Genomic DNA, 14,546 nt, shown 5'->3' with positions numbered 1-14,546 from the left:
CCCTTAAAGCAGACTTTAGTTACACCTGAGTAAAATTCAGGGAAAGGTGATTGTCAAGTGCCAACAATCAGGAGAGATATTAGTTGGTGCTTGAGAAGACTAAACATTTATCTGCAGATCTCTATAAAGTATATTCATTACTCGTTATTCTCTACTAATAGTTAATTAAAAACTGTATATAATAGCTATTTTGCACATCCCTTTCAAGATTTTCTAAGGTTTATTGACATATCATATACACCACGATGTTGAAGTTATGCAATTAATGAAAAACTTGGGTCACAGGTTCCTCAACAGTGCATTACAAGACATCTATCAATATGTGTGTATTCCTCCACCATTAAACTCAAATTCTGCACATGTCTTATACTATCTACATACATAAGAGTATAATTAATATATATATAATATCAGTTAAAATAAGTGCTTCAACACAGTTAACATTGCAGGAAAGCAATATATTAGACGCTAAGTACTTTGTCAGGCTTAATATTTATCTGTAGATAGATACCCCCAAAGCTTTTTTCTTATTTGAAAGAAAACCTAAAGTATTGTTTAATGTGTTAATAAAGGTTAATTAGTTTGTCTGTTTTGCACATCCTCATATTAATATCTTTGTACATCAGGCACTACACTGTTTTATTGTAGAGATCACTTACAGTATCTTCTTGATTTTTTATATTCTATATTTCTATCATTGACCTTCTACTTTCCCCCTATGAAAGTATGTACTCTTAATATTTTATTCATCAAATAACATTATTCAACAAAAATAACATTATTCAACAAAAATGATTAAATAACGTGCTTTAACCACTAGGCGGTGCACACAAGGTACACACAGTATACTAATAATAACTTTGTATTATTAGTGTAGGACACTTATGTATGTATAACATCTGAAGATGTGTAGTTTTATTCATGTTTTTACATAATTGTACAGGATATTGCTATATTATTTCTCATGTTTACTTCTACACATTAATATCTGATTTGTAAAACATCACAGACAGAAAGGTATATCCGTCATTTAATGGTAAGCTATTGAAATTGTGATTCCATAGATGTGTCTCCCATCACCCAAATCCCCTGACTATTCTCTCAACTCAGTATTTACATTCTTATATTCAAAGAAAATCAGTAATATCTTTAAAAACTACAAGTCCTTTTCTATCAGCTGTGCACCGTTATGGTGTAAATATAACCTATCTACCAATTGGATCAAATATAAAAGTCAGCCGTATTAGTATTGATACTGCAAGGAGACGTATTTTGTGAAAAGAAATGTAAGATGTTGTTTAATTGTTGATATATTTATGATCCACGACACGTATTCAGTTTCGGCGGCAGTTCTTCCAGAACTTCAGTCCAGAAGTCTTCTCATCAGGGCTCTATAAATAAAGAACTATGGCAGATGTGTAATATTTAATGTAGCCGAACCGTGTATTACAATGCCGTTATGTGATGACTTTCAAAGAGAAAAGCAAGAACACTCAGAATAAAGTATTATTATTATTTTTTTTAATGTTTTCGGATTTCACATCGCATAAACACCATATCCCAACGTGCATTGCGGCTAAAACATCCAATCAGCGAGCTGAGGATCTTTCCTACGTCTGTTTCCGGTATTGTTCCTGTAATGAGAGTTCACATTTATGCTACATTGAAGGGTGGAATTGACTACACATCTTCAGAAACATAATTTGCTTCAGATATATACTGTAACTCATAGCAATATTGTAACCATTAAGAAAAGCCAACTGCATTAAAAACCCAGTTAACAAACACAAGGTAAAGTATTTTTCCTTCAGTAATGAAGATGTAATTCCAATGTAGACACACCTGGGGTCGCTGTTCAGTCTGTTACGCTGAGCCATGCATTGTCTGGAACGTAAAAGGGACGAAGAAGACAAAGTGAAGTGACGTACTTCCGGTTCAATGTGAAAACATTCCCAGTTAAACCATAGATATATATAAAAACATATGTTTATATATATCTATGAGTTAAACAACATAAACAAATCGCTTAATAAAAAGATAAAACACTGGCATGTAATTTACGTTTGGATTAAATAGAATGGTTTTGAATAATAGATGAGAGTAAAATCTACGTCACAGCCCCACCCACTTTTGGGGAAACCAACGCTGTCATTTGAACGGCGATCAAGCCTGAAGCCACAGAGTAGTGATGGGAATTATGGCTCTTTGAAGGGAGCCGGATCTTATGGCTCCGTTCCTTTCAAAGAGCCGTTCAAAAGAGCCGTTCAAAAGAGCCGTTTTTTTAAAAAGGGGGCGGGGTTACTAGGTTTATCTGCGAAATAATCACCAGGATAATGATTGACTGCATTGCCAGACCTAATGTCAATAATCTGCATTGTAAACATGACACAAGGTGGCGCCATATCCATGTCATTCATGTCAGTGAATGTACTTTGAATTTACCCTCTGCATGTTAAGTAAATAAAGTTGCCTTGCCTTGAATGAAATTCACGCAACTCTTAATATTAGTAGTGTGTTTTTAAGTGGCGATGGAGATTATTTGTTGACCCTGCTTTAAAGGATATTTTGCCTTTACAAATGGTGCGCTTTATCACTGCCTGGGTTTTGGTTGAAGTGCATCCAAATGCTGCTGCGTTTTCGCGTTTGGCTCATTTTACATCCGAAAAACACGTCGTCTATCTGTCCAGTACCACTTGTTATGACTTCTCTCTCTCGCGTATTCCGTTAAGACCCACCCCACCTAACTCCTCGTGCTGAAACCTACAAATCAGAGTAGGGGCGGGTCTTCACAGAATACGTTTGGGGAACAAAATCAAGCTTTTTAAAAGGCGAGTGAATTTTGGCAGGCAGTGAGTGCGGACCAACTTTGATTGAACGATAAGAAGAACGGCTCTCACCAAGTACGACTCGGTTCCCCTCGTTCGTACCAAAGAGCCGTTGAAAAGAATCGGCTCGTTCGCGACCGACACATCACTACCACAGAGCTCTTCTGCTGTCCTTAGAGGAAGTTTGAGGTGTTTGAGGTGCAATAAACGACACAGCAGCTTTTTGGCATGTTAAAACTCTGCCTCGCAGCTGGCGAAATTACAGCCTCGCCTACTGATTTTAATTTAACCATAGGATATCAAGCCCGATCGTCGATTTCAAATGTGTGCTCTAAAATGATATTAATAAATTACTATTATCATTATTATAAGCTAGAAAAGAAATGTCAAAGATAGGTAGAAAGCAAACGTATTTAAGATATGTTCAGAACAAACGTAACGTGGGACAAAATTAAACGTAATTGAGAATGCTGTATGAAACGACTACAAACAATATTGTGATTATTAACCATTAACCAGCATAATAACGGATTTGGTCAACTGAAAAGTCAGCCGCCAGCCAGCGCGAAAATAAGTTTGCTCTAAAATGATATTAATAAATGACTATTATCATTATTATAAGCTAGAAAAGAAATGGCAAATATAGGTAGAAAGCAAACGTATTTAAGATACGTTCATAACAAACGTCATGTGAGAGAAAATAGGTTTCTAGAAGATATGTAGAAAATAAACGTATTTAAGATATGTTCATAACAAACGTAACGTGGAAGGAAATACGTTTCTTGCAAAACGTATTTGAGAATGCAGTTTAGTTTTGTGGGAACGTAATTTCTAGGAGACAGGGTTGTGATGTTTCAGTTGTGTAAGCACTTTTTTAACTGGGTTGCTTAGGCCATTAACTATTAGTGAAATTATATTAATGTTCATAGTTTAAATTCTGGTGTTTTCTGTGTTGTAACAACTCTCCTTTACACATAGTTCTCCAATCACTTCTCAAAAATTCACCTTTTAGAGCTTCTAAACCTGTGTACATAATTTGTATCACCTTTCTTGTATTTTCCAACAGTGTATCCATACTTAACCCTGTACGGGAAAACTGAAAATAATGATAACACATGTGACAACAGAAAAAGAGAAAAAAGAGTGTGACTTCCATTTGTGTTACCAAGCACCTAAGGTAGCTGTCCAACGTTTTCCATGCATGGAACTGAGCATGGATCCTAGGGTCTACTAAGACCCAGAGCTGCAAGGTCTTAAAAAACAGCCCTATCAAATATTTTCATCTAGATAGTTTGAAAGATGTCTGATGTCTGGGAAAATGGCAATAGCGTATGGATAAAACAAAACACCATCAATACGTCACACCTCTTAAGTGCTAAAGGTAATCCTAGCAACTGTACCAGATAATTATCTATATATCTATCTCAAAGATATAAAGACATGTTTGTTTTTTTCTCACGCTGAGAGTCAAGACAAATTCAAATAAGCTTTATTGAAATGCCGACATTTAAAACATACAAAGCAAATTGACAATACAGATTTAAGACTGAAACAAGTGAGATAATCAAGTCCATTGTGTTAAATAGAGACATATAATCTTACAAAGCCATACAGATGAATAATATTCTAAATGTATTGATCCTGTATAGATCTGTTTTACTGGTTAATACAAAGAGAATAGCATGACATTGTTGTGAAAGCAGGGATCTTAATTTTAAATGCTGATAAACACAAATGTCTTTCCTCTGAAGTACTCTGTCTGCCGCTGATCATAAATATAAAAAGTGCACATCATTTCAAAGACAACTTTCAGGGAGGAGTTGTTCACTTTGAGAAAAAAAGGTGAAGTGGTAAAGCTGCTTTTTATCTGATAACAGCAGTTTGTTGAAGTGGAAGAGCTTTATCTTGTCAGAGAACATGTAAGACACCCACAATATCTTTTTACAGTTTTTATCTTTGTATGCATGCTCAAAGAAAGTTGCCATTTCCTGATCTAACTATATCTAATTTGCCCATTTACTAAAGTTCTGTAATTAACTTAAAATAAAAGGCAGTTTACTTTTTTAAATGAAACATGAGCAAATCCTGCAGTTAAAGTCCCAGAGTATTATTGTGATAAACATACATACATTTTTGTATTAATTGACAGCACTAGTTCTTACAGTATGTACAAAGTGGCTGGTACCTATGCATGTTAAATACCTGCAATAGATTTGTAGTCACATGGCCACAAGAGGTCATTGTTAGGAAACATACTGTATAACACACAGGCTATTTTACACATTTGAACAAGTTAGACCAATGCTGAGACTAGAGTATTGTTGTATATTTCTGAATTATTCAATAATGTTTGACAGTTTTTATTCTTCTTATTTTTTATCATATTCTGCTCAATAAGGCACCTTCAATATTATAACTTTCAGGAACTGTGGGCTTATCAGCAGATGTTTTTAATAAGCTGTTTTTATGTTGATATGTAAAAGGATTAATACAAATACTAATTTAATTGAGGCAAATAAAAGTTGGCAAAAACAAATTAAATTACTATTTATTTATTGCTGATATATATTATCAGAAAAAAAAAATTGTGATTTATCGAGTCATGAAACGTAATTCTTATTCATGAAATGAGGCATTTTGAATAGTTTTAAATAACTCAATTTAAAATAAATTGTAAAAGCATGATTGCATGTTTGGTATCCAAACAGACACCAATGTTAAGCTTATTTCTCACAGATACAATATATATGTTCTTTACAGGGCTGGTCGTTCCACCTTTTGGTGTCAGGTTTGATGACTGCACAGTCCTCTTCACCCACTCCTCCATTACTAGGCTCTCCTTTGACCCAAAACCTAACAGGTATTACAGGAAAACAAGATAAACTAAAAGATTGGACATCAAATACAAATAACTATAAGTAATACAGCCATGTTCTTTTCTTAAAACCCAAATGAATCTTCTGGTGAAAGGGGTAGACACCCTACGTTTAAATGCATCCTGTGTGTTGTGTTAACTCCCATTACAGAAACATGTGAAACATTTAGAAAGGTCACAACATAAACCAGCGTCTGTATTTAAAACCAAAGTAAAGCCTTACGTCAGATTCAGTGGAGATCCATCCACCCATTTCCAGGTCCCCTCCTCTTCTCTGTCACTCAAACCAATCCAAGTGTCTCCCTTGATCTTGCTAGAGATGAATTCCTGTTCACATATTAAAAATGCAGTTTACTGGGATGGACATCAACATTCAGATAACTTTTCCCTTTTTACTAGCTCAGAAATATGTAACCAACACCATTGTTGTAACATAATCATTATAGCTGATAGAAATATTTGCTAGTATATGTACAATAAAAACATTATTGATTGATAAAAGCAGGAGTTATACAATCACAAGTGATAAAGCAGCACACATTACCTGTTCTTCCTCACTGTCTACGATCACCAGATGTGCTCCTCTGGCTCTGCAGTCTTGTCTGCTTTGTTCCCAAGAAGCTTTCTCAGTGGAGAGGAAGAGATAACAGGAACAACCGAACTTCCTCCATCCTTCTGGACACGTTTTCTCTGTAAAAGTTGTAAGATCTTGTTGATTTCCTGCTTTAACTGCTGAAATATGGAACTCTTGAGTGCATTATATGTCACTTTTGTAATAATAATGAAAAAACATATTTATTAAGCATTTTTAGAGGGATCAAAAGAGATCACAAATTTCATTGCAGAACAACTACTTCTCTTTTTTGGGATTTAAATAACTGTTTCGATGTGATCTAGTCAGGCACCACAGCACTGAGACTGATCTTGTTAAAGTCTTCAATGACATCCACTTAAACACAGACAGTGGTAACATCTCGGTGTTAGTTACTAGACCGGAAATTATTATTATTATTATTATTATTATTATTATTATTATTATTATGCTGCAAATATCTGGAACAAACTACCTCTACGTTCTTCTTCCTAATGCTTATATTAAAAAGTGATTTAGACAAGGAAACTGGCCATAAGCATAGTTTACAGAGAAATATAAATATGGTGGGTGAAGAAAAATAAAACAAACTATAAATGAAATCACTCACAACTAAGTCATTAAAAACTAATTCTTGATTATCATTAATGAAAAGTGTCATTGTGTAACTATTTTATGAAACGATCAATAGTCATCCTTAGAATATCAATATTGAGGTATTTTGTACAAAATATTATGATAATTGATATCTTACATACACATACCGAGCCCTAAGCAAACCCCCACATGAAGCACTCACCCTTGCCCATCAAACACTGGAGCCTGTCCACCTCTCTGGTCTTTTCGGTGAGGTTGGCCTTCAGTCTGTCTCTCTCTTCAGTCACTGAGGACAGGTCTGCTTTGACAGTGGAGAGATCTGCAGCTGCAACACCATCTGAGTAATGGCCTGAAATGAACAAGAGACACGTTTTCTAAACAGAAAATACCTCATACTGATACAAACTTAAATAACTATTTTATGAAAGGATCAATAGTCATCCTTAGAATATCAATATTGAGGTATTTTGTACAAAATATTATGATAATTGATATCTTACATACACATACCGAGCCCTAAGCAAACCCCCACATGAAGCACTCACCCTTGCCCATCAAACTCTGAAGCCTGTCCACCTCTCTGGTCTTTTCGGTGAGGTTGGCCTTCAGTCTGTCTCTCTCTTCAGTCACTGAGGACAGGTCTGCTTTGACAGTGGAGAGATCTGCAGCTGCAACACCATCTGAGTAATGGCCTGAAATGAACAAGAGACACGTTTTCTAAACAGAAAATACCTCATACTGATACAAACTTAAATAAAAGGCAGAGGGCAGAAAGTGCATTTGAAAATTCCAAATGACATTAACTTATAAAACAGACTAACAGTAGACTGTGAGTCCGATGAAGACAGCCAGCAGGAAAACACTCAGCAGCCCAAAACCGAGAACAGACGCTCGGGGAAATCTCCTGGGACCTGAACACAGAGAAGACCAGTGAGTATAATAAATCCACAATCCACAGCTCACTCCGTCTGACTGACACTTACCTTCTTGTATTGCTGATCTTGGGGTTAGGGGTTTTACAGTTTCAACATCGTCATTGATTTCCTCCATTGCTTTTAAAAAATGCCAACTTTTTTCTTTAAGTCAGCTCTGCAGCAGGGACTGCAGCACATGTGACCGAGGTTGAGGGTTTCAATTTCTAAATATGTTATCCTTCTGAGGAAGTGACTCATCTAAGATTTGCTGAAAGAAGTTTCTATGACAATCTTCCAGATGATTATCGGACACACCATATTAAAGTTACAGACATTTTCTCTCTCTCCATTTTCTCTCTCCCCCATGTATATATAAAGGCTCATTAGAGGTATACAATATAATTGCTCTGTTTTTTATTTCAAACAAATATATGTCATATCATTTTAATGTTGAAGTTTGTCTGCTGCCAAAATTATCTTCACCAAAAAAAATTCCACCACTGAATATTTTAAGTTACAGACCTTAAAAATAGTAATTACATGAACACTTACATAAGTTGAGTCTGAAATCTTCTTCATTGGGAATAAGAATGCAGGTATTTCTAAATCAAACTTTACCTTTCAAATTCCCTCCTGGAAATATCCAGCAAAGAAAATAATATAAAAGTTAATTTAGGCAATGATGATTTGTCACTTTTCCTCCATGAGTCATGTCTTTATGGTACGAGTGTGTTTTCTATTTCTTTTTCTCAGTATAAATGATTTGTGCTTGGTGTGTTATGGTTTCATCAGTCTTTGTTCGTATCGCAGTCACTGCCCAGGGAGTTCTCCTCGGTCAGCACAGCCAGCCACTATGTGAAATATCACTATAAGGAGGCTGTGGAGCAGTGGGATAGTGCACTAAACTTCGGATCAGGGGAGAGCTGGTTCCAGTGCTGCAGTCAGCATGTCGTTGTTTCCCTGGGTAAGACACTTCAGCCCATTGGGGATTGCCCACAGTATTGAATGTATGTAAGTGGCTTTGGATAAAAGCGTTTAACAGGTGAAATGTAATGTGAAAGTCTGTGGGATCTTTCAGCCCAGCTTACCAGCCCTCAGAGTCATTAAAGACAGTCTGCCTGTTCTCCTCCGGTAACTCCGGTACAGGAAGCCATGATTTCACAACCTGTCAGGGAGCCATGGGTCCACGCTCCTGAACGGTATGACGCTGATGTGGGATTGTGTCAGTCTTAAGGCTAAGATTGCTTTCCTCATGGGTCTCCTCGCAGAAGCACTTTGGAGTAGGTGTCAGCCTTTCGGGGAAGAAGGTTCCCACTTTTGGAATCGTATCAGGGGTTCTCAGCTGAGATGTGGAGGGTGTTCGACCATCCTGTATGGGTGAAGGATGTCTCCAGAAGACTACTCTCTCTTCGAGTGTGGCAGAGTATGCCATCGAATTCCACACTATGTCAAAAGGAGTGGATGGAATGAGGAAACCCTTTAGGCTAGTTTCACCAAAGACTTAAATGAGGAAACTAAGGATGAACTGGTGTCTCAAACCTGAACCTTATAATCTTGATGATCCAATTTCCTCAGCCATTGATGCGGAAAATCGTCTCCAGGAGTAAGAGAGACAGCGCAGCCATCCCAGTGCTTCCTGTGGTGTCTGGCACCAAGACGTTAGCAGCAGATCCTTTCATTCCTGTTCCATGCCTCCAGGGATCACACTTGTTTATCCAGCACATCCCACAGATGCTCAATTGGATTGAGATCTGGGGAATTTGGAGGCCAAGTCAACACCTTGACAGCTCTCACTTCCCCTTCCCTAATGTTTAGGTGGATACCTGACAGAGGCTTTTGCTGAGAGTTAAAGCAATTACAGACAGTTTAACATGTCATGTCACTTGTTAGACACTTTTATCCAAAGCGACTTACATACTCATGTGGGCAATCCCCACAGGAGCAATTTGGGGTGAAGTGTCTTGCCCAGAAATCTATTCTGTTAAATAGACATACATAAACTTAACCATAAAGGTAAATAATATTGGCAGTTCATGATTCATTACTTTTGACAGGTTTTATTTATGGAACAGGTCGACAAAGGATAAATGTAACATCCGGATTTCAACAACATTTCAAAAGATTTTAATTTATTCATGATTACATAAATACACAAATAAACTATCGGAAACAAGTCAGCAGCTTCAGGTGCCTCTGTGTCCACATCACTGAGGACCTGACATGGTCTCTTCACACTAACACCATCACCAAAAGAGCTCGACAGCGGCTCTTCTTCCTCCGCAGGCTGAGGAGGTTCAACATGGACTCCAGGATACTCTGCAACTTCTACAGGTGCACCATAGAGATTATCCTGACTGGCTGCATTACAGCCTGGTACGGCAGCTGCACCGCCCTCAATCGCAAGGCTTTACAGAGGGTGGTGAAAACTGCACAGCACATCACCAGGACGGAGCTGCCATCCATGGAGGACCTTTTCTCCCAGCGGCTCAGGAAGAAAGCCCTCAGGATTATAAAAGACCCCCATCACCCCAGCCACAAAATGTTCTGTCTGCTGCCGTCTGGCAGGCGGTACCGCAGCATCCGGACTAAAACCACCAGACTCAGGGACAGTTTCATCACACAGGCCATAAGACCGTTAAACACCTGAACTAAGAACATCCATAACATTCACCAGTTTGCAACTCACACATTATGTATCACTTGTATATAGACTCTTATGGCACTACTTCTATTCTATTTGATTGTATTTACTTGCACTATTTTATCTGTTGTATTGTGTTGCACTGTTGGAGGAGCCTGAGACCTAATATTTTCATTGTCATAACTGCACTGTAGCTATGTAGGAATGACAATAAAAGCCTTGAATCTTGAAACAACTATAAATTAACAAAATACAATTGAAACTTTATAAAGCCAATAACGAAAGAGTCCAAATCAGCTGTGTGCATTTCACTTATTGTAATTTCTTTCCTCTGAAGCATCCTGTCTGCTGCTGATCATATACATACAACATTTAGAGTTATTCACATTGAAAAAAAAATAGGAGGTGGTAGAGTCACTTTTTTATCTGATAACACCAATTGGTTGAAATGCAAGAGCTTTATCTTGTCAAATCACATTCAGTACACCCACAGTATTTTTTTTAGGTGTTTATCTTGGTATGCGTGTCAAAATAAAGTTGCCATTGTGTGATCTAGTTATATCAAATTTGATAACATGTGACTTTTATGCCCTCACAGTGTACATTAAGTTAGAAAAGTCACAACATAAACCAGTGTCTGTATTTAAACCAAAGTCAAGCCTTACTTCAGATTCAGTGGAGATCCATCCACCCATTTCCAGGTCGCTTCCTCTCTGTCACTCAAACCAATCCATGCATGTGACTTGGTAAACCAACACAAGTATCTGTTAAAGAAAAACTTTAGCTATTACCCCAAATATCTGTGGTTTACATATGTACCTCAACATAAATGAAGAATGTTGCGTGAGAAAGACACATTTTTCCAGCTGTTTATTATCACACACACACACACACACACACACACACACACCCCCACACACACACACACACACACACACACACACACACACACACACACACCACACACACCACACACACACACACACACACACACACACACACACACACACACACACACACACACACACACACACACACACACACACACACAACACACACACACACACAGTACCTTTGACAGATGTGTTTCTTGCATAAATACAATATCTCCACCTTGATGTTTCAGTTGTGTAAGCACTTTATTAACTGGGTTTTTTAGGCCATTAACTATTAGTGAAATTATATTAATGTTCATAGTTTAAATGCTGGTGTTTTCTGTGTTGTAAAAATACCTCCTTTACACATAATTCTCCAATCAATTAAAAAAAATGCACCTTTTAGAGCTTCGAAAAAAATGGCAATAGCGTAAAGGATAAAACAAAACAAAACACCATCAATACGTCACACCTCTTAAGTGCTAAAGGTAGTCCTAGCAACTGTACCAGATAATTATATATATATCCATCTAAAAAATATAAGGACATTTTTTTTTTGTCTCACGCTGAGAGTCAAGACAAATTCAAATAAGCTTTATTGACATGCCGACATTTAAAACACACTATTGCCAAAGCACATTGACGATACAGATTTAAGACTGAAACAAGTGTGATAATCAAGTCCATTGTGTTAAATAGAGACATATCATCTTACAAAGCCATACAGATGAATAATATTCTAAATGTATTGATCCTGTATAGATCTGTTTTACTGGTTAATAAAAAGAGAATAGCATGACATTGTTGTGAAAGCAGGGATCTTGATTATAAATGCTGATAAACACAAATGTCTTTCCTATGAAGTACTCTGTCTGCCGCTGATCATAAATATAAAAAGTGCACATCATTTCAAAGATAACTTTCAGGGAGGAGTTGTTCACTTTGAGAAAAAAAGGTGAAGTGGTAAAGCTGCTTTTTATCTGATAACAGCAGTTTGTTGAAGTGGAAGAGCTTTATCTTGTCAGAGAACATGTAAGACACCCACAATATCTTTTTACGGTTTTTATCTTTGTATGCATGCTCAAAGAAAGTTGCCATTTCCTGATCTAGCTATATCTAATTTGCCCATTTACTAAAGTTCTGTAATTAACTTCAAATAAAAGGCAGTTTACTTTTTAAATGAAACATGAGCAAATCCTGCAGTTAAAGTCCCAGAGTATTATTGTGATAAACATACATACATTTTTGTATTAATTGACAGCACTAGTTCTTGCAGTATGTACAAAGTGGCTGGTACCTATGCATGTTAAATACCTGCAATAGATTTATACTCACATGGCCACAAGAGGTCATTGTTAGGAAACATACTGTATAACACACAGGCTATTTTACACATTTGAACAAGTTAGACCAATGCTGAGACTAGAGTATTGTTGTATGTGTCTGAATTATTCAATAATGTTTGACAGTTTTTATTTTTATTTTTTATATCATATTCTGCTCAATAAGGCACCTTCAATATTATAGCTTTCAGGAACTGTGGGCTTATCAGCAGATGTTTTTAATACACTGTTTTTATGTTGATGGGTAAAAGGATTAATACAAATACAAATGTAATTGAGGCAAACAAAATTTGGCAAAAACTAATTAAATTACTATTTATTTATTTATTACTGATATTAATCCTGATTAAAAACACAAACAAAACAAATTGTGATTTATCAATTCGAGCAAAGTAATTCTTATTCATGAAATCAGACATTTTGTATAGTTTTAAATAACTCGATTTGAACTAAATTGTAAAAGCATGATTGCATGTATAGTATCCAAACAGACACCAATGTTAAGCTTTCTCACAGATCCAATGCAGATTCTTCCTACAGGACTGGTCGTTCCAGCCATTGGTGAAAATAGAGATGTGTGCACAGTCCTCTTCACCCCACTTTGGATCCCCTCCTCCATTATCAGGCTGTTTTTTTTCCCAAAACCTAACAGGTATTACAGGAAAAGAAGATGAACTAAAAGATTGGACATCAAATACAAATAACTATAAGTAATACAGCCATGTTCTTTTCTTAAGACCCAAATGAATCTTCTGGTGAAAGGGGCAGACACCCTACGTTTAAATGCATCCTGTGTGTTGTGTTAACTCCCATTACAGAAACATGTGAAACATTTAGAAAGGTCACAACATAAACCAGCGTCTGTATTTAAAACCAAAGTAAAGCCTTACGTCAGGGTCAGTGGAGATCCATCCACCCATTTCCAGGTCCCCTCCTCTTCTATGTCACTCAAACCAATCCAAGTGTCTTCTTTAGTCATGTTAGTGATGAATTCCTGTTCACATATTAAAAATGCAGTTTACTGGGATGGACATCAACATTCAGATAACTTTTCCCTTTTTACTAGCTCAGAAATATGTAATTAACACCATTGTTGTGACGTAATCATTATAGCTGATAGACACATTTGCTAGTATATGTACAATAAAAACATTATTGATTGATAAAAGCAGTAGTTATACAATCACAAGTGTTAAAGCAGCACACATTACCTGTTCTTCCTCACTGTCTACGATCACCAGATGTGCTCCTCCGGCTCTGCAGTTTTGTCTGCTTTGTTCCCAAGAAGCTTCCTCAGTAGAGAGGAGATAACAGGAACTACCAAACTTCCTCCATCCTGCAGGACAAGTTTTAAGATCTTGTTAATTTACTGCTTTAACCTCTGAAATATGGAACTCTTGAGTGCATTATATGTCACTTTTGTAATAATAATGAAAAAACATATTTATTAAGCATTTTTAGAGGGATCAAAATAGATCACAAATGTCATTGCAGAATTTTGGGATTTAAATAACTGTTTCGATGTGATCTAGTCAGGCACCACAGCACTGAGACTGATCTTGTTGAAGTCTTCAATGACATCCACTTAAAGGGCCCATGTCATGGCCATTTCCACTGATCATAATTCCATTGTTGAGGTCTACTAGAATAGATTTAAATTGTACAATTTTCCAAACTCACATTGGTTTCTCATACAGCATCTCTGTAAACTACTTGTATTCACTGCATTTCACTCTCTGCCTTTAACGGCTCGTTGTAGCTCCAATAGCTCCAGCCCCCACCCTCCCTGTGAGCACAATGTGCTCTGATTGGTCGGGACGTTGTGAATCGCGCTGAGCTCCGTGGAGGTGTTGTTTCCTTGTTTAGGATACATAGCGAAACACA

General features: G+C 36.8%; 1 protein-coding gene across 1 annotated transcript; it reads right to left on the bottom strand.

The window, feature by feature from the left end:
* Positions 1-4,368: 4,368 nt before the first annotated feature.
* On the bottom strand, positions 4,369-7,981 carry LOC117487623 (CD209 antigen-like protein C). Its single transcript, XM_034136240.1, has 7 exons — positions 7,873-7,981; positions 7,711-7,800; positions 7,435-7,581; positions 7,092-7,238; positions 6,245-6,390; positions 5,924-6,027; positions 4,369-5,678 (listed from the first exon to the last, which is right to left on the bottom strand). The coding sequence occupies exons 1-7, from the start codon at positions 7,937-7,939 to the stop codon at positions 5,549-5,551; spliced, it is 831 nt and encodes a 276-aa protein (XP_033992131.1). The 5' UTR covers positions 7,940-7,981; the 3' UTR covers positions 4,369-5,548.
* Between the last annotated feature and the right edge of the window lie 6,565 nt (positions 7,982-14,546).

This window comes from Trematomus bernacchii, unplaced genomic scaffold (genome assembly GCF_902827165.1).
Source record: "Trematomus bernacchii unplaced genomic scaffold, fTreBer1.1, whole genome shotgun sequence".
NCBI classification, from domain to species: Eukaryota; Metazoa; Chordata; class Actinopteri; order Perciformes; family Nototheniidae; genus Trematomus; species Trematomus bernacchii.
This window is presented reverse-complemented; position numbering and strand designations above follow the sequence as displayed.